Source organism: Leuresthes tenuis, unplaced genomic scaffold (assembly GCF_036924035.1).
Source record: "Leuresthes tenuis unplaced genomic scaffold, fLeuTen1.0.hap1 SCAF_6, whole genome shotgun sequence".
Taxonomy (NCBI): Eukaryota; Metazoa; Chordata; class Actinopteri; order Atheriniformes; family Atherinopsidae; genus Leuresthes; species Leuresthes tenuis.
This window is the reverse complement of record NW_027325360.1, coordinates 23104260-23125596: the sequence shown is the minus strand read 5'-3', so window position 1 is coordinate 23125596 and position 21337 is coordinate 23104260. Positions and strand designations below refer to the sequence as shown.

General features: G+C 39.2%; 2 protein-coding genes across 2 annotated transcripts in view; both read right to left on the bottom strand.

Annotated features, from left to right (window-relative positions):
- Positions 1-144: 144 nt before the first annotated feature.
- On the bottom strand, positions 145-3049 carry star (steroidogenic acute regulatory protein). Its single transcript, XM_072387014.1, has 7 exons — positions 2876-3049; positions 2526-2633; positions 2302-2432; positions 1978-2136; positions 1644-1828; positions 1444-1537; positions 145-1333 (listed from the first exon to the last, which is right to left on the bottom strand). Exons 1-7 carry the CDS (start codon positions 2937-2939, stop codon positions 1214-1216), a joined length of 861 nt encoding a protein of 286 aa, XP_072243115.1. The 5' UTR covers positions 2940-3049; the 3' UTR covers positions 145-1213.
- Positions 3050-5740: 2691 nt separating this feature from the next.
- grk5l (G protein-coupled receptor kinase 5 like) overlaps positions 5741-21337 on the bottom strand; it is a 28140-nt gene continuing 12543 nt past the window's right edge. The window contains exons 2-16 of the mRNA XM_072388285.1: positions 18429-18524; positions 18225-18337; positions 12144-12221; positions 11738-11835; positions 11483-11575; positions 10182-10245; positions 9933-10073; positions 9630-9820; positions 9492-9529; positions 9195-9284; positions 8904-9112; positions 8678-8815; positions 8274-8411; positions 7999-8130; positions 5741-7905 (exon numbers count right to left, since the gene is read on the bottom strand). Of these exons, the coding sequence (XP_072244386.1) occupies positions 7822-7905; positions 7999-8130; positions 8274-8411; positions 8678-8815; positions 8904-9112; positions 9195-9284; positions 9492-9529; positions 9630-9820; positions 9933-10073; positions 10182-10245; positions 11483-11575; positions 11738-11835; positions 12144-12221; positions 18225-18337; positions 18429-18524 (1703 nt within the window). The 3' untranslated portion in view covers positions 5741-7821. The remainder of the gene's footprint in view (positions 7906-7998; positions 8131-8273; positions 8412-8677; positions 8816-8903; positions 9113-9194; positions 9285-9491; positions 9530-9629; positions 9821-9932; positions 10074-10181; positions 10246-11482; positions 11576-11737; positions 11836-12143; positions 12222-18224; positions 18338-18428; positions 18525-21337) is intronic.

Below are 21337 nucleotides of genomic sequence, written 5' to 3'. Positions count from 1 at the left end.
TCAGTTTTGTGTTTTGCTTGTGTATTTTTTTCCTTTATTGGAAGTAGAAACTGTTATTTCTTGGAAAGGCTCTCTGACCAAGGATAAGCATGGAAAAACACAAACAAGTTTTTACTCTCTGTGTAATAAAGCAAATATCCAGAGTAATGTTTGATGGCATTTTATTCATGTTCTCATGCATCAGAAAAGGACAGTTCACTGCCTCTCCAACAGCATAATACAAGCATAAATATCAGAGACATATCAGACATATATCAGAGTGTTAATCGTTCACTGAGATGTCGCGGTAATGCAATGCAATGCATCTATGCATTGCCAATAAATAAAAGACTAAAATAAAAGTGCTATTTCACAGTAAGGGAAAGAAAAATAATTGGGGTGTTGTCAAAAGAAAACGCTGTACTCCTTGTTAGTGTACTTAGTGTTTCTGTTTAGCTGTTTCTCTCAGTTACTGCAGCATGGTGCCTCACCAGCAGGGGGCATCAGCGAGGTCTGTAAATGTGGGCTAATTTTTGTGATCAGAAACTTTCAGCAGGCCTTATTGACTATGAATCTAGAGGGAATTGCTAAAAATGAGAAAAATATTTAGGATAAAGGATACAATCTTTGATTTATTTCAAGATAGCAACTGATCAAAACAGCTATCAATCACTTTGATTCAGCCTGTACTTTCTTGTCAGTTCTGACATTTTTCAGAAAGTGTGGCTATGTGTCTGATTTCTAAGATTATGTTGAAGGATTTCAAGCTTTTTGTTTACATTAAGTCTGTGAGATGTTCAGTGCAAACAGTTGTGACACCAATAAGGACTACATTTTTTCAGTGTTTTGCATCAGCTGTTTTCTTTGGCTTTTCTTGAGATTTAAGTGATCTTTTTGTGATTTGAGAGACGACATAGTGATGCTAAAAGCCCAGGGCAACTAAACGTTTTAACCCAGCCCTGGTCAGAAACAATCAGGTAACACAATGTTTTCCATTTTTGCAAGAGATTCTATTCTCATAATCTATTTTTGGTGACAAGAATAGTTAGATAATGTGTTGAGATTTTCTAAAATTTTGAGAAAAGCACAATTTTCTTTTGATCTCCATAATACTGTCTGGATTTCCTTATTTTTCCGCAGTCATAAGCAGATTTAGATGAGTATTTTGATGAACAGGGGTGGCTCTTTTGCCACTGTTGAGCGCATTGTGCCAAAGCTCAAGGGGCATCTTGTGTCAGCAGGCATGAGCCATCTCCATAGAAACATTATTATCCATCCTATGCCTGAGGTGGTTGGCAAAGTCCACCTGTGTCTGAGAGAGCACTTTGTTTATGATTGTCTTTGGGATCCAGCCCTGCAGATGACAAAGGCAGTGTTACACTAAATAACATGCAGTTACACCGTTTAACTGCCAGTTCTTCATTCGATATCACTGAAAAGAAAATGCTAACATGATGTTAATACCTTTAGATCTATACTCAGTAACCAGGTAAACTTGGTCTTATTTGGGTCCTCAGCACAGGGTTTCATCACAATACAGGTAGGCCCGTTCTCTGCTCTGAAGAAGACACGAATAATGTTCAATTTAACAAAGATGAGATATATATTTATTGTTCACGAGTAGTGCAAGCTCATGTTGCAACAAGCAAGGTAAGTTAACTTACCTAATGACACCCTTTTGCTCAGGCATTTTTGGGTGCTGAGTGGACATCCCAGCCAAGAAGCAGGTGGAGCCTCTGCGTTTGGCACAGCGGACACTGACAAAATCCCGTGGTCCTACCACATTGCCAGGCGTCTCTGCAGATACCTCATGGGTAATCATTGTGTCCTGGCCGATCTTTTGAAGAATCTGAGGTATCACAATGTGAAGTGTCATCAGTGATCTTGAGTTCTGTGCCATGGATGCGTCAGATATACTCTAACAGTAACTTGAAATGCAATGAAAACATTAATCCCTGATGGCTGATTTTCCAACTTTAAGTGCTGAGACTTTCTTACCTTGACCTGTTTGACGTTAGGGTTCCACTCCCCCATTTGCTCCATATTTTCCACCAGTTCGTCATAAAGGTTGTCAGGATGTTGTTCCAGCACCACTTCCAGTTTAAACACCTTCCCAACGTCAGGCAACACCTTGCTCAGGACCTTATCTCCATTTGCCTTGCAAAAGGTAGAAAGACGTTCAGGAATTATGTTGCATTGCCGTCAGAGCATGAAATTATGAGACACCTATCTTTTATCACCTCCACTTCGTACATGCTGTCCAAACTTTTCAAACTGGTTAATAGTTCTCTGTGTTTCAGTCTGTCTCATTATTGTACTCACGGCTACTGTTTCAATGGTCCAACCGTCCTGCTCGCTGAGGATGCTAATGGCCTTCTGCAGTGCATTCTCACCTTGCTTCACATAAGACATCTCCTCCTCATTGTACCCCTCTTCCTCCTCAATCCGAGAACCTTAACACAGAGTAGCATGTAACTAAAAGATGTCTGAAAATGGTCCACAATTCTGTCACGCTTTGCTGTGATGACATGTATTGGGGCACTTACTGAGAAGGGAGCTTCGTCGACGGACTTGGCTGATCCAGTTGCTTGGGCCAGGACCTGCCAGTCTGTTCAGCTCATGATGAATGGCCACCATGGCACTCTTTCTCAAACCTGGAAAACAGAGAGCGAGAGCACTTCATTTTACATATGCAGTGAAACTAGCAGAGAAGGAAAGAAAAATAAATCATTTGGCTACCCCCCCAGCCCTCTATCATTGATTCAAACACTCTGATGCCAGGCTGCATGCAGACCTCAACTGGCAAGTTGTGCATCCACGCATGAAGTAAAGGAGAGAAAAAACTAGGTCAAGCCGACAGCGCTGAATGACTGTCCAGCCGGATTCACTTACTCACCTGTCATGTTCCTCATATGCCGATAGGAGATGCCAGCACACAGTTTAAAAGTTGCAGGCAGCATTTTCAGCTATGGGAGTGTCTGGCAGCTATAAGAGGAATTAAAAATTTTAAAAGCAAATAGATGGCAAAGATTCGCAACTCTGAGCTGTAAATGTTCAGCTGAGTAGCGGAGTGTGCTGCAGTGATTCTTGGGCTTCTTTCTCCTTCAGCTGAAAGCGTGTTTATATATAAGAGAGCTGGCCACAAGGCCACCTTGCTATCTCTATGTAGATAAACACATGGATCAACTCGCTGTTCCAACGGCCATGTCACCAAGGTTGCTTCACGGACACGGCGAGCATGTCTCATACTCTTACAACACTGTGTGAGATAACGTCCGGTACTCGGGCCAACACACACATGCATTCTGTTCTTCACAAGGAAAGACAACCTCTCGTCAGTGATGGGAGCATCCAGAAAAAATGTCAGTTGGAGAGACCCTGAGTGACTTATCCATCCCCTCATGGTTCGCTACAGCATAAAGACTGTGGAATTCTACGGCAAAAATGTTCCAGTCACTTTTGCCCGCTTCCCTCTCATTATGATTGATATCTGAGAATAAACTTTCATATCTCCACTGTCATTACAAGTGAGTGGAAACGACCAGTCAGCAAGTCAAATGTTCTGTATGGAATGCTGAAGACTTTGAGTTTATATAGATTCATGTTTTTAAGTTCCTTCAGAGTCAATTGAGAGTCATTTGTTGGCAGACAAAAATGACATACAGTTCATCATACATAGACCTTATTAACTAATACATTATCTCCTTATTTGGCAATTCTGTTAACTCTTGTTTTATTCAAGAATCATAACTGCACAAAAACTAATTGAATAACAGTTATCAAGTGAAAAAAGTTTTAAAGTTCCAGTGAATGATGGTGCTGAGACGCTGTAAAAAAATGTATTTTCTAGGCATTCATACTAAAGAAGTAAGAAGGGGTAAGTTTTTGTTATGGAATATGTTCTTAGAAAGGAACTAAAACCGGCATTTTACTCTGCTGTGACAACTCTCTTTGAACAGTTGTATAATATATGTAATTTATGTAGTAGTAATTCTTTATTTTCTTATATTTATCTTCATATTTTGATAACAGCTTTGCTCTGATTCTTGCAAGAAAGATAGTAGAGAAAACAGGATGTAAGGGACAAACCAAGAATGCAGGCTGTCATGCAGCATCAACGGACCCTGTTTAAAAAGTTTACATAGTTAGGCAGAAAGGGGTTTTTTTATATTCAAAAGTGGCCTAATCAGTGTTTTCATTGTTGGACTTTGAATCTCCCTCTATCTGTAAGTTTTTCCAAAAGGCTTGATTAAAATGACTCACCACTATCTGTGAATAACATGTTTTATCAAGGTGCTCACGTGTTTTGCAAACCTTGCTTACTTACTCCAAGAAAAATACATGCTATCAAATAATAATATTGCCTCAGCCGACTGCATGTCGACCACATTCTCAGAGTCAACAGCGCACACGATTACAGTCATGGAAACCTGTGAAAAGAGAGAAATGGGTCATCTGATTAGTGATAGATAAATCTTACAGTAAGACAGTAGTCACCTTAACCTACAACCTCACATCCCTCTGGCCTTCTGCAGGGTGAGCTCTCATTTAACATGAGAACACAAAAGCCTAGTACTATCTTATCCACTACAAAAGTAGAGTGGACAGACCAGCCAGACTCCCATGTCTCTTGTACTGTTTCTTTGAAACAAAGAAGCAGGAGCCAAAGTGGGTCATATGCCTGATTAAGCAAGCGCAGAATTCTGTTTTAATGAGCTTCAGGCTTGCGTCAAACTGCTTTTGTCTAATGTTGATCCAAGGCTTGCAAGTGTACCTGGAATCTGAAGGTCAAACAGTGTATCGTATGAAAAGTGTCTCTGAAAAGTAAATGCCCTCTGTTGTGCTTTATGATGTGCAGAATCATTACTAACTAATGATTTGGCCAAACATGTTTCACTTTATGGTGAGACACAGTGGCTTTTGAAATTCTAGTTTTCACTTGTCTTGTCCAAAAAGGGGTTTATTGAAAATGTATTTTGCCCATAGTACAAAAAGTGAAAAATATAATCAGCAGTTTTTGAAAACTTTGTTTCATTAGATTTAAAGATGAACAAAATGAGGATATTTGGTACTAAAAACATCAACTTAATAACTGCTTGGGCTTATTTCAAGAATATTTCGAGCATATTTTATAGATTTTGACCCCCAAATATGCCACACCGTAGCTGTAAGGCTCGTTTGCTGAAGAATGATTACAACAAGCATGTTTCAATAGTGTGTGCATAAGTCTTATCAAATGAGAAACAGTCCTTCAGATAAATATATTTTTTATTATGGTTATAGATTCAAGTTATAAACACCTCAGAGGTCATGCTTTTCCTGAAACTCTCAACTAACTACACAATGAGTATCTCTATTTAATGTGACAAATTGTGATACAGAGAAATTGAATAATACAAATCTGAAAAAGTCACGTTATGCAACACTGTACAGATAAAGGTTTTGCAGCCCCGACGCTCCAAACATCACACAAAGTGTCAAATTTTACAACACAATTCACGAAGCAGGAAAATGGGGGACAAAACAACAAATACATATCAGAAAACAGTACTGTGTTGTGTTTTCTGTTGTGTTTAGTCTGATATACTTGTGTTCTGAACCTCAGGGCCATAGCAGATATATGCAGATCTATGCACATATGCGGAAGAGCAATGAAAAGGTGATCAGGAAGGCAGTTTCTGTAAACACGTGCATGCAGTTGAATATGAACACATGGCCAAATGGACAGAGCAGAAGGGGCAATAAAGAGACAGACAAACTGTTGAGTATTCAAACTATAGTACAGAGTTTATTGGGACTTTAATGACACAGTGGGTTTGGCTTTCACATGCACTCAGCACTCTGCTGTACATCACATTAAGAAGGAAAATTCCCTCATGGACTCCCTGCACTCCATCCTTTATTCCTTTTTCCCTCCACTTCCAACAAATTGTGTGAGTCTGTGTGTATTTGTGTTCCTCAGCGAAGCAAACAGAGCATGAAAGTCAGAGAATAAGCAAAGTGCTGATGTCTGTGTGGGCATTGTCTAGGAGATCATGCTAACAAGGAGGCACTTCAGTATGATTCAGATTCTTTTTTCTTTCCAAATCAAGTACATACAGAGAGAAAGAAAAAAACAGGCCTGTGTGAGATTGGTAAGGACAATTAAAATTACTGCATGGAACAGCATTCACTACCTCAGACAGGGTAATTACAACATTCCAAAAACAAGCACAAGAGACTAAACTCTTCCTCCCTTTTCACTGGCTGTGCCACTGCGAGAAGGCCACTTCTTAGTGTGGAGACCTGGCGTCTTCCTCTCCTCTTCCCCATCTTCCTTGTCTCTGACGATAAGGAGCTGGACTGATTAAAGAAGATTCAGATAAAGTAAACCTTTCACATAGCTCTCGATAGCCTGTGTCTTCAATTACAGTTGGGCACAAAACAAGAGGAAGACCCTTTAGATTTGTGAGGCATTGAAGAGCACATTAAGGATAAGTGTAAATGGGCAAAATGGAGAAAAAACAAACAAACAATGGCTATGCAGCAGTATCTTTAACACGGAAAAGGCATAGGGAGAACAAGAAGTACACTTTAGTTTTGGATGTAGAAAAGAAACAGCATGTGACAATATCAATACAATAATGTGCCTTAATGATCAGAGGTAAAACATTTTCATTTGGTAACAAAACAGCATGACGTTATTTTAAACTGTGCAACTTATAAGTCAGGCTGAGTGCATGTGTTCCTCTCCACTCCATGGGGACTGTGCAGAAAACTGAGAAAAAAAAGCAAAAGCAAAAGAAAACCAAAAAAGAGAAAAGATTTCTGTTTCTGTACAGCACATTAATCAGTTTGTTTTTAATCTCCACATAATGTCAAATATAAAGTGACACTGTAAACCAAGGGAGTGTGTATAAGATGGGAACATCAGTGGAATGAGGTATGCAGAAGCGAAAGAGATACAGCTGTCCATACTTACACTTGTCCATGCAATGAAAACACAACACGATTCTCACAATTCTGAGTGTGTGCTTCTATCTGATTGTGTATGTACTGTATGTTTATGTGCTTTAAGCAGTATGATATGTCTGCAGGCTCATATCTAGAGAAGTGTATAAAAGGGACCGCACATTCTGATCCTCCTGTGGTTCTACACGACAGCTAAAAACCTTCAATAATTCAACATGACAACAGTATCACAAAACTAAAACTGCAATCTTTGGCCTGAGTGTACGCAAGGCAATGTACATTATGTGTTGAGGTTGTTGAGGTGATGTGTTTTGAATGTTCAGGAGTGATCTGAGGTACTGGAGGCGAAATACAGAGAAAGACTAAGTTAAGAGCATGAGTTGTGCAGATGATGACTCTTGGGGTATGTAGACAGATGACAGAGATATTGGTACAAGATACAGGCCAGAAAGAACAAGACTAAAAATGACTGAAAAACAAACTCCTTTTCTGGAGAGACAAAAATATTCACCAAGACCCCCCAACTTCAATTCCCTGTGGTGGTCTTTATTATACAGTGGATCCCCTGAATATTAGCTTTTATTCTATCCTTTTCTGTTTTCGTCAACATCAGTGGCTCTGTTCTATAGTCCAACAATCCTGAGGGTAAGTAAGGTTTGTCCGAATATTTCCAAACGTCTCTGCAACATTGACGATCCAACTACAAATGCCCAGGGTCTCAGGACCCGGTCATCCCCCCCTCCCTCCCCATGGGCTGACCATTTAGGCTTTTAGACAGGCTGTCTCTGGCTGCTGCTCAGGCCCCAGCTGTAGACCAATCAGCAGCAGGGAAGCCCTTCCGAGCTCCTTCCCTTTGTGTTTGTGTGTGGCTCCCACACTGTCACCGCACCACTAGGGGGCAGAGTTGGACATGGAGTCCACAGAATTTACACTGGAAGACTGCACACGGCTGTTGGAAATGGACACCTCTGGATGCTGCAGCAAATTAAAAGAGAGAAGAGAAGATTTGTATTGGTTAATTTGAATGAGTGCGTCTGGGTTTGCAAGGGAGTCTGCGTGTTCACTTACATGCCTCCTGAAGATCCTGTCCAGCAGGCTGCGTCTGGGTGGCTCTGGTGGCTGATTCCAGTCCAGATCCGGAGGTCTTGTCCCTTGAGGTCCAAACACATTCAAATCTCTGAAACACTCAGTTTCTATCATCTAAAATAACAAAAAAAAGAGAGAAAAGGAGAGTGAAATATTAAAGGAAGAAAACTTATAATGACCACCTAGATGAGCTGCTCCACTAGTTTTACAAACTGCACCAAGCACTTGAAAACGTCACATAAAGTACACTCACTTACCTCATTCTGCCATGGGATGGAAACACAGCCTGTAGCAAATTTGGAGTAGAAGTCATTGTCAGTTTGGTCCAAATTTACTCCCTTGACTGTGGAGAACTGCTCTATGTCCAAAACATCCTTACAGTACACTGCCCGAGGCTGGGAGAGGGCAATGACCAAGAAAAAGACAGGGTTGAACGGAAAATTAGGAAAAAAGTTGATCTTAATAGATAATTCATCACCATGGAATTTTACTCGATGTTCCTTAGAGAACATTTTAGTCCTGCAGTGATCATTTTGGACTATAAGTTCAATTACTAAAACAGCAAGCCTTTACAGTCTACAATAAAGGCCTAGTTTCATAGAAGGCTTAACAGTGGCACTGATTTACATATCCCCAGCACACAGTAACACAAACTACTCACATCAGGCACAAAGGGAGGCTCTACTATTCCAGCCTCCATCCTCTTGAAGTTGATGTTTTTGAAGAACGAGTGGGCCTTGACACCTGCTGCTCCATCTGCCTTGCACCCCAGCCTCTGCTTAGGGTCTTTGGTGAGCAGCTGGACAAGCAGAAGCGGATATGAAGCATTCAGTTATTCATAGATTGCATCTCTTCATCTATACAAATATGTTACCATGCAGCCTAACCATTCTACAGATCGCCTTGGCGTCCTCTGTAAACTTGTCGTTATATTCCTCCTCTTCCTCCTGCACCCTCCTCTCCACTTCCTCCCGCTTAACTCGTTCTTTGCGGGCGCGGAAGGGCGATCGTCCAGCGGTCATCTCGTAAATGAGGCAGCCCAGTCCCCACCAATCAGGACTCATAGCATACTTTTCATTGTTGATTACCTCTGGAGCTGGAAAGATATAGAAACAGGTTGTTATGGTTCAAGAATTCGTTAATGTACCTTTGGAAATGTCAGCTATGTTATTTCTTACCCATGTAGCCCACTGTTCCCACTCTGCCTCTTATGAGGTCTCCATCAGGCACTTTGATAGCCAGGCCCAGGTCAGAAATACGAATGTGTCCTGCAGCACAACAGCAGAGTCATCAGCTGACAATGTGCACATGTCCCCTATAAGGTTTGCTGTTTTTTCAAAACTCTGTGCAAGGCTATGTCACACATTCCTACAGCTCGTTGTTGAGGCACGAGGCATTAATATGGTGGTTTGACAAACAAAATTCTGTGTAATGCAATAATCAGAAATCTGAGCTGCTGAAGCTTAAAATCTCACCATTGTCATCTAATAGGATGTTCTCCGGTTTCAAATCCCTACAGATAACAAAGCATGAAGAATAAAATCACCAATTCACAAAGATGCATGAAAAAAATTAATCAAAAACACATCTTAAAATGCTTTAGAGAGTGCTACCTGTAAACAATGGATTCCCTGTTCAAATGGTCGAGTCCACAGCAGATCTGAGCGGCGTAAAACTGGACCCTGTCTTTATCGAAGCCCGGCGTGCCCATGTTGTAGATGTGAAATTTCAGGTCCCCACCATTCATGATGGTCAGCACCAGACACAGAGCGTCTTTGGTCTCGTATGCATACGCTAAGCTCACCTAGATGAAGACGAGAGCATGTCAATTGGGATAAAATTGCTTCAAAGTGTATGCAGAGGAGATCACGCAAGCACATTTGCTGCAAAACACTCTTGCGTTAACATGTACTCACAACAAATCTACTGTTGACTTTCTCTAAAATCTGCTTCTCGTTAAGAGCCATGGACTCTCCTTTCCTCTTCTTGATCCTTTTCTTCTCCAGCTTTTTGCAGGCGTACATCTTCCCTGTTGCTCTGACCTGACAGGCACACACCTGGAAAGACAAACAAAATCATATCCAACATATTATAAATCCAACATATTACTATCAAATAACTATACTTTAGGCACGGAAGTCACCAGTTCTCACAGCATCTCTTACCTCTCCAAATCCCCCTTTCCCAAGCACTCGGTACTGTCTGAACGTGTCTTTAGTGATCGGTTGCCTGGCAAAACAGAGACACAGCAAAGTCCATTAATAGATGCTTATGTGGTATTGATCAAGACAGAGATATTATCTGCGGAACTCGATGCCATCCTGAGTCTGTTTCCTGTACAGAGGGTGGGGTCTTGTACATAATTTGACTTTCCAGACACAGATAGAGTCAAGGCTGCTCTGAAAGCCTTCTGCTTACTTGTAACTGTCTTTAATATGCACTCTGCAATAAATATTTTCCTGTCCAAGGCAAATGTACTCATCTGAGATGTGGCTCTATCCTGGCCCCTTTTTTTCATCTAGCAGTTTTTTTCTTCGTAAAGCTAATCAAATGTGTGATAGTATATATAATATATATGAAAATGTTTTAGATAAGGATAGATCAATTATTCCAGATTTTTATTTGTGATTTATAACCATACTGCGGCTGACTTTCATGGGGTATTTTTTATGTTGTATCACACTCACCCACAAGTCTGAGAAAAAACACACTGGAGATGTGAGATACTGCCCCTATCAATATCAAATATGAATCCTTTCTTAGTTGGGCCCTGTGGAACCTCTAGTAATAGTAATATTGTCATGAAAACTCTCAGAGTAGTCCAAATGGGAAACAGATGAACAAATAAACAAACAGCAACAACCACTTAAAGTCTTTGGTGGGGGTTAAAACAAGATGTTTTGTTTACCTCAGACATGTTTTCCACATTAAATTCAGATGTAGTGAGTAACATTTAAAACGGCTGAGATGTAGCAATAAATGAAGCCTGCTTGTTTTATAATGTAGTTTAAAACAGTTGACCTCGCAAATAAAAATATGAAAAAAAGGCTTGCCATTTAAAAATACTCAGTTCAATTCTACTCAATTAATAATGTACTATTCTAGATTTATTTGACAGACAAATTATTTTGCAAATATAACATGCAAAATTGTGTAGATCATGCAAAAAATTTGAATGAAAAAAAACTTTGTTTCCATGACTCCAATCAACCCACAAATCGTGTCTATCTATGAACAGAGTAACTTTTAGCAAATTAAAGTCTACTTTAGTAAATAATAATGTTGAATGTTCACAGAAACTGATTTGGCTTCATGCATTTGTAACTTGCAGGTACACAGTGACCTCATATTGTGATAGACCGAGAGCTAGTTCACAGGCCTATCTCCATGACTACAGGCTAATTTACCTAAAAACAAAACTTTACAAAGCCATGAGGTGGTTTCAGACAAACAAAAAACAACCAACCTCTCCAGCATCTTCCACTGGAGGAAGCGGTCAAAGTACATGCTGTTCTGGTAGTCTGCAAACGGAGCTCCACTCAGGTAGTCATGGACAGCCCTGGTCCAACATACACAACACAACCAGCTCAGTCAAAACACTTCTGAGGGTATGACACAAGCTAAAATTCATTAAGAAAAACACATGTCATGAAATACAAATATAGATGCAAAAAAAAGATAAAAACAAAAACAGGTAAGAGTGAATGAATGAGCGACTCACTTGCGGCAACTGCTGAAGATCTCCTTACAAGGACTGAGCTCGAGGTTCTCTCTGCATTGCTCAGCAAAAACCTCATCTATGTCTACTCGCTGAGGTGACTACACCAACACATGTAAACACACACGGTTACATGTGCACACACGTACACAAATACACTTTTTATTATATGCACAACTTCATCTTCAAGGAGGCACATAGACTTTGTGTCAGTATTAGTGAATTTAAAGTTTAGAGACTACACCTTTGCAAACAGATGTTGTAAAGCAAGTCAGTTTATTTTTCTTAGATAAATTTCTTTTAATAGAACATCAGTCGGCATATAAGATTATTAATTTCAATTTCACATTAAAATGTGAGAGAAAGAAGGCTGAGAGGGTGATTATATGTGTCAGAAAAATAATCTCACTTGTTTTGAGAGAAAGGTCTTGATGATCTGGTCCCCTCTGCTTTTTCTGTTCTCATCAGGTGTCACCTCATAATCTTCCTAATAAAAAAATGGAAAAGCTGCGTTATTACAATATCCTGAGCAAGGTTTGTGTCACACATTGTTATCAACATCAATAGGTAATAAACATTTACTTAAGTCAATGTGCTTTTATGGTCACAGTAGAGTGCCACTTCCTAAGAAGGGTCCTTTTTATAATGGCGTGATTATTGCATGCTTAATTATTAACCAGAGCTGAAAGTTCAGATGGAAAACATTAACATTAATTTGTGGTATGCCAGGCAGTGAAGTTTTTCCTCCGTGTCCTCTGAACTTCTGCTGCAAAATTAATTGGACCATAATAATTTAATTAGCTTTTCTTTTTCTTTTTTTAAAAATAAAAACTGCAGACAAGATGGACGGTTAACTTAGTCAAGAAGGCTACTTTTCTAGTCAAGTCAGTTCAATCAATGGAGCCCTGAATTACAAACTTTGCCTCAACACATATCATAATCTGTATAGTAGATTTGGTTAAAATAAGGAAATAGTCACCCTTAAAAAATGTAAAAAAAATGAAAAAAGAAAGCATTACACATAACTCAGGTGTTTTCTACCCATCCAACCAGAGCAAGCCTGCTGAGATAAACGACATGTTACTAAAAAGAATATCTTCTTAAATTACTCTAATGATGATTTAGGACTTATGCCAGAGGCACTAACACCAGATGCTCAACTTTTCCCTCTCTCTGCTTTCCAACTGTGAAAAAACAAAACCACCAAGCTTAAGTCAAATCTATCCATCTTATGCTGGAAAGACAATTAACGTTGTTTCTATGAACGTTGAAGCAGCTGCTGTTGGTCGTGATGAGGCCCCTTTACAGATGCACACCTCTCACTCTCTGTATCCCTGTGTGCCGCCATCATTCTCACATAAACATATGCTGCTCTCTGCTCAGTGTTGAGCATATGTGGCCGCTGACACAAACAGGTTACACACAGCACGTTTCGCAAAGGCGACGACATGAAAAGAGCTGTGATGCGTTTCGCAGCTAGCCCTTTTAACTTTTCAAGGGTCGGGGAGGCAACATGGCGCTCATGCTGCATGCTGGCCCCGCTCTTTCTATTAGTGGGCTTTTTCCAGCATGGTCCTGTGTTGCTTGGCAACCACACAGTAAACACGGTGGGATTCCTTGAGGTCCTGGAGTGTCACAGTGTGTCACACCAGCGTCACCAGCTTTCCACTACAAAACACACACACAAACGCACACATTCACGTATATACAGAGCCTGCACACATAAGCCTGGAGCTTAGGGAGAAACTGGCTTTGAAAAGCTGCAGCATCACTGGCTGAAAATACATATGCAAATATGCAACACGACTGAAATAAGGACAGGAAGGGAGAAAGGGTCAAATTGTGATTCCTGCCAGGTGTCAATTAACTGAGGGTTTGTTATCAGAAGCTCCGGGAGACATTACATACACAAACATGCACTCCCACCAAGAGTAAAAGAGCTGTTTGAATCCCATCCCTTTGCTGGTGGGGAGGTCAGCCAAAGGGAAAGGAGACGCCCCTTTAGCCTTTTGGAAGCAGAGGGGGTCCCAACACACACAAACACACATAAATTACACACACTCTATCCTGATGTAAGAGCGACCAACTGAACCCCCAAAGTGCATTCCTTCCTCTACTCCAGAGCTGAAATACACACCCCCACTCTTTCTCCGGCATGTTCATAATTCCTCCTTGCTAAACACACTCCTCCTCAGTTCTCACCTATTACCCCCTAGTTTACAAAATCTCTGAAAAGCACGGTGACCAGATTACTTAATAAATCTGTCGATTAGGGCTCACACGTTATCTAATCATTTGAAAAACGAGCATCTGCCCGGTTGTAATCACACTCAGACCTGGCTTATAAAGTGTAGTGTACAAAGCGTTTGTCACATGGATTGACTGCAGAATTAGCTGCAGCATGTGTTTGGGGCGATTTCATGTAGTAAGTAGTTTTCTTCTCACAGAGGTGGTCACTTTTAGGAGTGGGTGGTTAAAAGAGGCAAGAGGAAGGGAGGGATGGGGGGGGGGGATGTTGGGATTGGGAAACAATGCTGTCCTTTCTGTCCCGTCACATGCCCACAATGATATTCTGGGTATAGATAGATAAAGACTTAAATGTGTTATGTGGGAGGGTATTTCGTCTAGACACAGAAGGACAGAGGGAGAGAGATGGGGGAGGGGGGCAACAAGCTGGGTGGACGGCCAGGCTATCTGACTGATTGAATAATCACTACTCAGTTAAATTGTCTCCACTGGCTGCGTTACCCAGCCAGCACCAGTGTTTTTGTACGCTACGATGCAATCGGAAAGGCAGACACTTGTGTGTTTACAGACCTACATTCATCTATGGGGGAGCACTGTTTTTCCTGCTGCTGTGACACGCTTATCTGTTCAATACAAAGTTGATCATGTGGAGTTCAAAAGAAAAGGGTGGATTACAACACAGAATTCACAGTAACCTTTATACGACAAGTCTTTGATTTCACAAAAAGACAAGTAAGTACAAAGTAAATAAAACCACATTTCCCACTTTTAGCCAATGATCATACTGATTGTTTATCCAGAACAATTATTTTAAAATGAAATGGTTGACCCATCTACTAAAAAATAATGGAACTCATTTTCAAATCATATCCTCATTTAAAAGGAATTGATTTCCTTTTTTAATAAATAAATAAATTGAGAAGCTTTCTGATTAAAATGTCATGGAAAATTATTCAAAACCACCAACCAATATTTCGGATCAACAAGAGGATTCAATACAGTAACAAGTCATTATTTCTGGTGAACTAGATGAAAAGAGGAAAATGAAAATGCAAAGTGTTTGACACAATACTGAGAGGTGTTGCAACTTTTGTAGGAGCAGTAACATCATACTCCAATCAGTGTAGGACTATTGATAACTGTTAGGACTGTTTCCCAGCTAAGTTTGTTAGCATGCGATTAGTGAAGAAATTAGTTGGAGTAAAAGTTGGTTAGCTGAAGGAAAATTTAAGTCAAAGAGGTTTCTTGTAAAACATTACAGAAGGTTTATCCATTAAAATAAAAAAGCTAAATTAATTGTATCTAGAATTTTGTTGATCCATCTGTGAACAACACTTCTGCTAAAATATTTTGGATTGATATGGGAATTCATATTAAAAGGAAAACTGGTCTAGATCCACCACCTAAGGAAAAAGACAACTGTTTAGAAGGTAAAACCACGACCATGTTTCTTGGCCATGAAAATCCATTCAGTCATACAAAAACTGGGTGGGTTAGTAAGAAAGCAAAGAAAAATAACTATGAGAAAACAAATTGTAATAATGGGCAAAAAAACAAACTCATTTGAGTCCTTTTCTCCCTCTTTCTGTTGCCTAAAATACAGTAATATGTCTTAATTTCTTTACACCCATGGACTGTATTTGTATCATTATGCACTGATCACATAAGTGTTTTCCGTTTAAAAGACTCGCTTTAAAATAATGGCAGACAACTGCTGACTTATTTCAAACACTATATCGATATAATTTTGCAACATAGAACCAAATCTTTGTAATTATACTTTAAAAGAACAGCAAGGCTCTGAACCACATTTGAGGTAATGGACATCACAACACTACTATTCTTTGTTATGTTGTACACATACATCTAATCGGAGATATCACAGAATTTAAAAAGGAAGAATTCCCAATAACAATTCCATTTATGAAAGATTAATAATGCTATGACTACTGCTATGACTATACTAAATTTATTTAATTATTTTGGCAAATGATTTACATAAAAAAGTTGATAGAATATGTAACAAAAAGGTTAAAAAAAAAGAACAATTAACATGATTTTTTTATTAGAGTGGTTATCCTCAGAACAAATATAGTGGCACCTAATTAACTGACATATCTCTCCACAACACTGAAATATAAAAATATTAAAAAAAACTTAAACTTAAAAACAATTATTTGCAACATATTGTATTTTTGCTATGCTGTGTCCACAAGTATGATGGGGCTTTAAGTCTGGTACATAAACTTAAATACCGTACTTATTATTGATTATACAATCAGCATTGCTCTCAACAGACCACCGGAAGACCATAAACAATATTGTTTAAATCAGTGTACAAATACCATCTACTGTGCAATAACTATGTTTCCATTGTAGTCTGCAACATTTACAAAACGCTGTACAATGTTTATGTTTTAGTAGTTTTTGTTATCTGTACCCCTATAAGCCTTATCCCTTATTACCCTTATCATATTTATATACAAACTCTTATCCAAACTATTTTGTGTTTCTGTTTTGGATCTTATCTTATATGCTTAGATCTAATTTTCTAAGGATTTTATTTCTGTATTTGGTCATTCCTAGTGCTGCTGCAACAATTCAAATTAAGGGTCAGTTAAAGAATTATTCTACCCATAGTGAAGGAAACTATTCAAAGCAGTCAAATACATTAATACCTTCTTTTTTAAAAGCAACATTAGTCCCATTGTTGTCATGAGTCACAGGCGTATATCAATATTTCACAAGCTAGCTCATCAACAACATATTGTTGACAACATATTAACAGAATACGCTATTAAAGTTGGTAATAAGACACCCATAGGCCTTTTAATATCAATTTTTGAATCCTGCTGCTCAGGAAGAGGAGAATGACGAGGAGTTGAGATGCATATGGAATAATACACTTACTAGAAACTCTAATAGGAAAGAGAACGGCATTAGCTTGCAGTTAATGTTTGCACTTAACCTGTTATGCTCGCAAACACAGAGACAGGCAGCAATGCATATTCTATGTCATCTGATGCAGCGTTGAGCACCTGTAAAACACATTTGATATTCCTTGAGCTAATTTTGTAATACACTTTATCTTAGATGAAATTTACTGTTGAGGATTCAAACAGTACCACAAAATGGCCGATGCACTTTGATGGGCAAATGGATTTCCCAAACACAGCTTTGGGAAACAACTCTTTCTCAAGCTGGCTTTTTGTGTTTCCAAGGAAACGTTTCATGTGGTAGATAGAAAATATTAAAGTACTATACAAGACAAGTATTTTAAGGATCATTATAACTTTGCAAGTCATAACAGCAAGAACGAGGCATGAAACACCGCCTACAAGTGAGACAGTGAGAAGCAAACTGGAGCTCCTCCTCCCCTCTGCTCACGCACAATTTACAGATGACTTATTGTGGAGTATAAAACGTATAATTATTGTACATATGGCAACACTACCAGATAATCTGCTTCAAAACAAGACACTTGGGCAATAACTTCATAAATATGATGACACATTTATTGGTTTACAAAAAAGCAGAATGTTAGGCCTTATTTCATGTTTCTGAGTATGCACAGCTGAGTAATTAAAAATGACAGTTTTAAGTTTTCCAGAAAACCCTAAGATTTTAGCTGTCTGTTTTGAATAAAGCCTTAGGTCTGAATGGATTAAGAGAAGACAGAGCCACTCTCATTATCCTATACTATCCCTTTAGGCAACGATAAGGTTGATGTTCCTTGGTAAGCATATATTAAATGTTAACAAAATAATGTACATATCGTAAAGTAGAATCTTAATTCACTAGAAATACAACAGAGAAAATTAAAAGTAGTATTTAATCTAGTTTTTGAGAGGGAATCTAATCATTAGAGTTGCATACCAACACATTCTCACACACCAGAGGAGGCAGAGCAGCCATTTCAGGTGTTCACCTGCCGCTGGAGTGCATTGACTTGCCTAAGGGACACTTCACTTCAACTTTATAATACTAAAGTGCAATACCCCTACCCTGCCAAGGCCTAAGTTTGTTTGGATAATAGCTGTCTTGGTGTGGGTATTAGTAATCTGCCATTTAAGAGGTATTTGCTGAGCTCAGCTCTTCAGTGGTAATTATTAGTGATAATGATTAAAGGAAAAATATTTGATTGCTAACTTTCCCCACTTTTTCCTGGGGTCTGTAAAGGAATTTTCAATGGCAAACGTCTGTTAAAAAGAGGATGACTCAAGGTGTGTGTGTGTGTTTGTACCATTGCGTCTAGTAGCTGGATGCATCGTTGCAGGTTGGGTCTGGTCTCACAGTACAGACGGAAAAGAAGCCTTCCAATAGGCTGTTTCTCACAGATGCTAGCATAATCCCTCTCTGTTGAATTAATAATCACACATTTTAACACAAAGTTTGGAGACACCATCAGATAAACCTCTTCAGAAGAGGGGAGCAGACAAACACGTACCTATAGTTTTTCCCAGTTCAGTACACTGGCTTATATGGGGAAAGCGAAGGATCTCCTTCCATTTTTTGCTCCGTCCTTTCCGCTTTCCTCCTCCACCTGTGGTGACAGAGAAATATAAGAGGTGAATGTATTGGAATGACAGGACTTCATAAAGTTGTCAAAGTTTATTTTCATCAGTGTGGAGCAAATGAAGGCCTAATGCCTAAAAGAAGTGGAGGAAAAAGAGGGCTGTGTGTGGGGCTCTCCCCTGAATGAAATCATAGTCTCAGTGTGTATATACAGTATAATTCATAGATTACGTCTCACTTCCTCCATAAATCTCTCCACTCTCCACTGATTTTCTTCCTCACACAGTAGCTTTTCTGAAAGTGGAACAGTGTGCTTTTAATGTGTGAGAGCAAATGCGTTTGCGTTCACTCAGACAGAAAGCCTATTCTGACTAACTCAGTTCCCATCAGAACCTGAGAATCACCAGACTGCATTCCAACTCATTTACTGGTGGAATCGTCATCATCAAAACTTAGATACCTGAATGAAATACCTTTCTTTTTTAAACATGACTGCTTCAAAATTTTCCATAAACCACAGTAAAATCCCCTTGGCTTTTTTTTTTTTTTAGGGTCAGCTAGGCTGGACAGAACTAAACACAACTAAAAAAGAACCTATTTCACTGGTTTCCATATATTTCATCTTGCTGTTCATCTTAAGTTTTTTCTTCATATGCTACGACTGTTCTAATGAACTGACACGGATTTCCTTTAACTGCTCCGGGCAGTGGAAATTCGCTTTGAGCGGCTCGCCCTGTGAGAGGCATTGAAAGCAAGAGAGCAGGAGAGCAGGAGAGCAGGAGAAGCAATGACAAGCAGACATCTTTAAGTAATAACCCAGGAATGTAAGACGCACTACGTCATGCTGGAGCCTCTGAGTGAAAACTTGAGCAGTTTTCCCATAAAGCCTGCTACATTACGGCCTCATCCTTTCCTTCCTAGCTGTTTGAAACCCATCTGTTCATCTTAAATAAGCCGTTGTAATTCTATTTTACACGCTCACTAAGACTTGAATTCAAAACATTTTAATCCATTCAAGTTGTTGTGGATTGTTAAGAGAGCATGTAAGGTACGGTCAATGCTTATTCTGTAATCAAATACAGGGACACGGAAATAAACTAAAGTCTACTTAATGTATATTGAATCAGAAAACCCAGGTCACACACATTTTATTCAATTTCTTGCAAGTTTGGTTCACAAAAAAGCGCTTACAGGCTTTGATGGGACCTCACCACAACCTTGCTATTGCATTATTTAAAAAACAGACCAGACATCGCCGAAATTCATACACAGATTGTTACTATATCTCCACAGGCAGACATAAAGCAATAATGTATTAATAAGTAAGTCAAAAAATCTCCTTACACAATCATTAACTTCCAGCACCTGCTGCTCATCAACATTACTGTAGACCAAACTAGCTATAAAGAGGGACACTTCCTTATTCAAGCACCCATTGATCTCTGAAAACAGTTAATGTGTAAAAAGTATGCTGCCCAATAAAACATCAGAATAATTCCTCATGTGGTACAATATTTTTATCTTTTCTAATGAAAACATAATATCTGCTAAAAAAGCCCATCAGTACACAGTGAAAGGAGAAGGTCAGTCCCCTTGGGAGCCACTTAGCTAAAAATGAATGCACTTGTGCTATTGTAAGACATTTGTGGATAAAAGCGTCCACCAAATGGCACAGATTTCCTGTAAAGGGTCAACGCCATGTCAAATAATTGTACCAAACATTGGCACTCCACCCAGGCATTCAATTTCTACACAATGCTGAGACAACCAAAATAATATAGTTCCTCCTTTTTCTGTCCATGTCCTGTTTTCATCAACTCTCCCTGCTCGCTAAACTCATTTCATTTTAATCTTCCTTTCCGCCTCTGTACATGCCTGCTCCTTAAAACTTATCTGTGCTGCATTCCCCAACCCGTGTTTGTTTTCCTTTAAGGCTCTTGAATATTTATCTGTACATCACTGTGACCAAGTATCTGGCAGCCAATAACTGACCTCCTTTGCTGCCACAGTGCTCTGAAGCTTGAATTAAAACATCCAATTGCTGCTTAATCGATTGAAAGAAATCACTGGATGTTGCATGAGAGCAGCAAAATATCACTCACAAACACTCTGACAACACTCAGCATTTTCCTCCCTGAAACACAAGTCTCGCATCCTCCGTTGATCTACAGCTTCCCTGTCACACTTCTACACACTTGCCCTGCACCTCAGCCAAGGATCTTAGCAAAGCATTAGAAAATTTACCTGAAAATGGTCCTAAAAAAGGCAAAGGAGATGAAAGTGGATTTTAATAGCAACAGGAATAAGCAAAACACTCTTTCCATCCTGGGAAATGAGGTAGAGGTGGTGGGGAATTACAGATACCTTGATGTTCACCCGGACAACAGACTGGACTGGAAATGCAACACTTAGGCTATCTAGAACAAGTGACAGAGACCTTATTTTTTTAAGGACGCTAAGGTCTTTAGGCATTTGTAATTTTGCTTTGTATTAATCTGTTAGAGCTTTTATCTAAGCCAAAGTAACTGAACAAACTCATAAAAAGGCTGACTCTGTGCTAGGGACTGCTATGGGGTGTTGCTGATCTTACAAAGAAGAAAAGCTTTTGATTTTAATTTTACTTTTTCAAGTAGTAAATATTAGTTCATTTACAGTAAAACAACAGTCTTCAATTCAATTCAATTGAAACCCTACTCGGAAATAGTGAGCACGTTCACATGACACTAGAAGAAAAAAGACAAATGAATGTATTAGTTAATGCATGTAAACATTAGTATACGTTACTCTGACCTGATTGTACGAAAATCGAAGCTCTGAGAGCAGAACTAACACACTCAAATA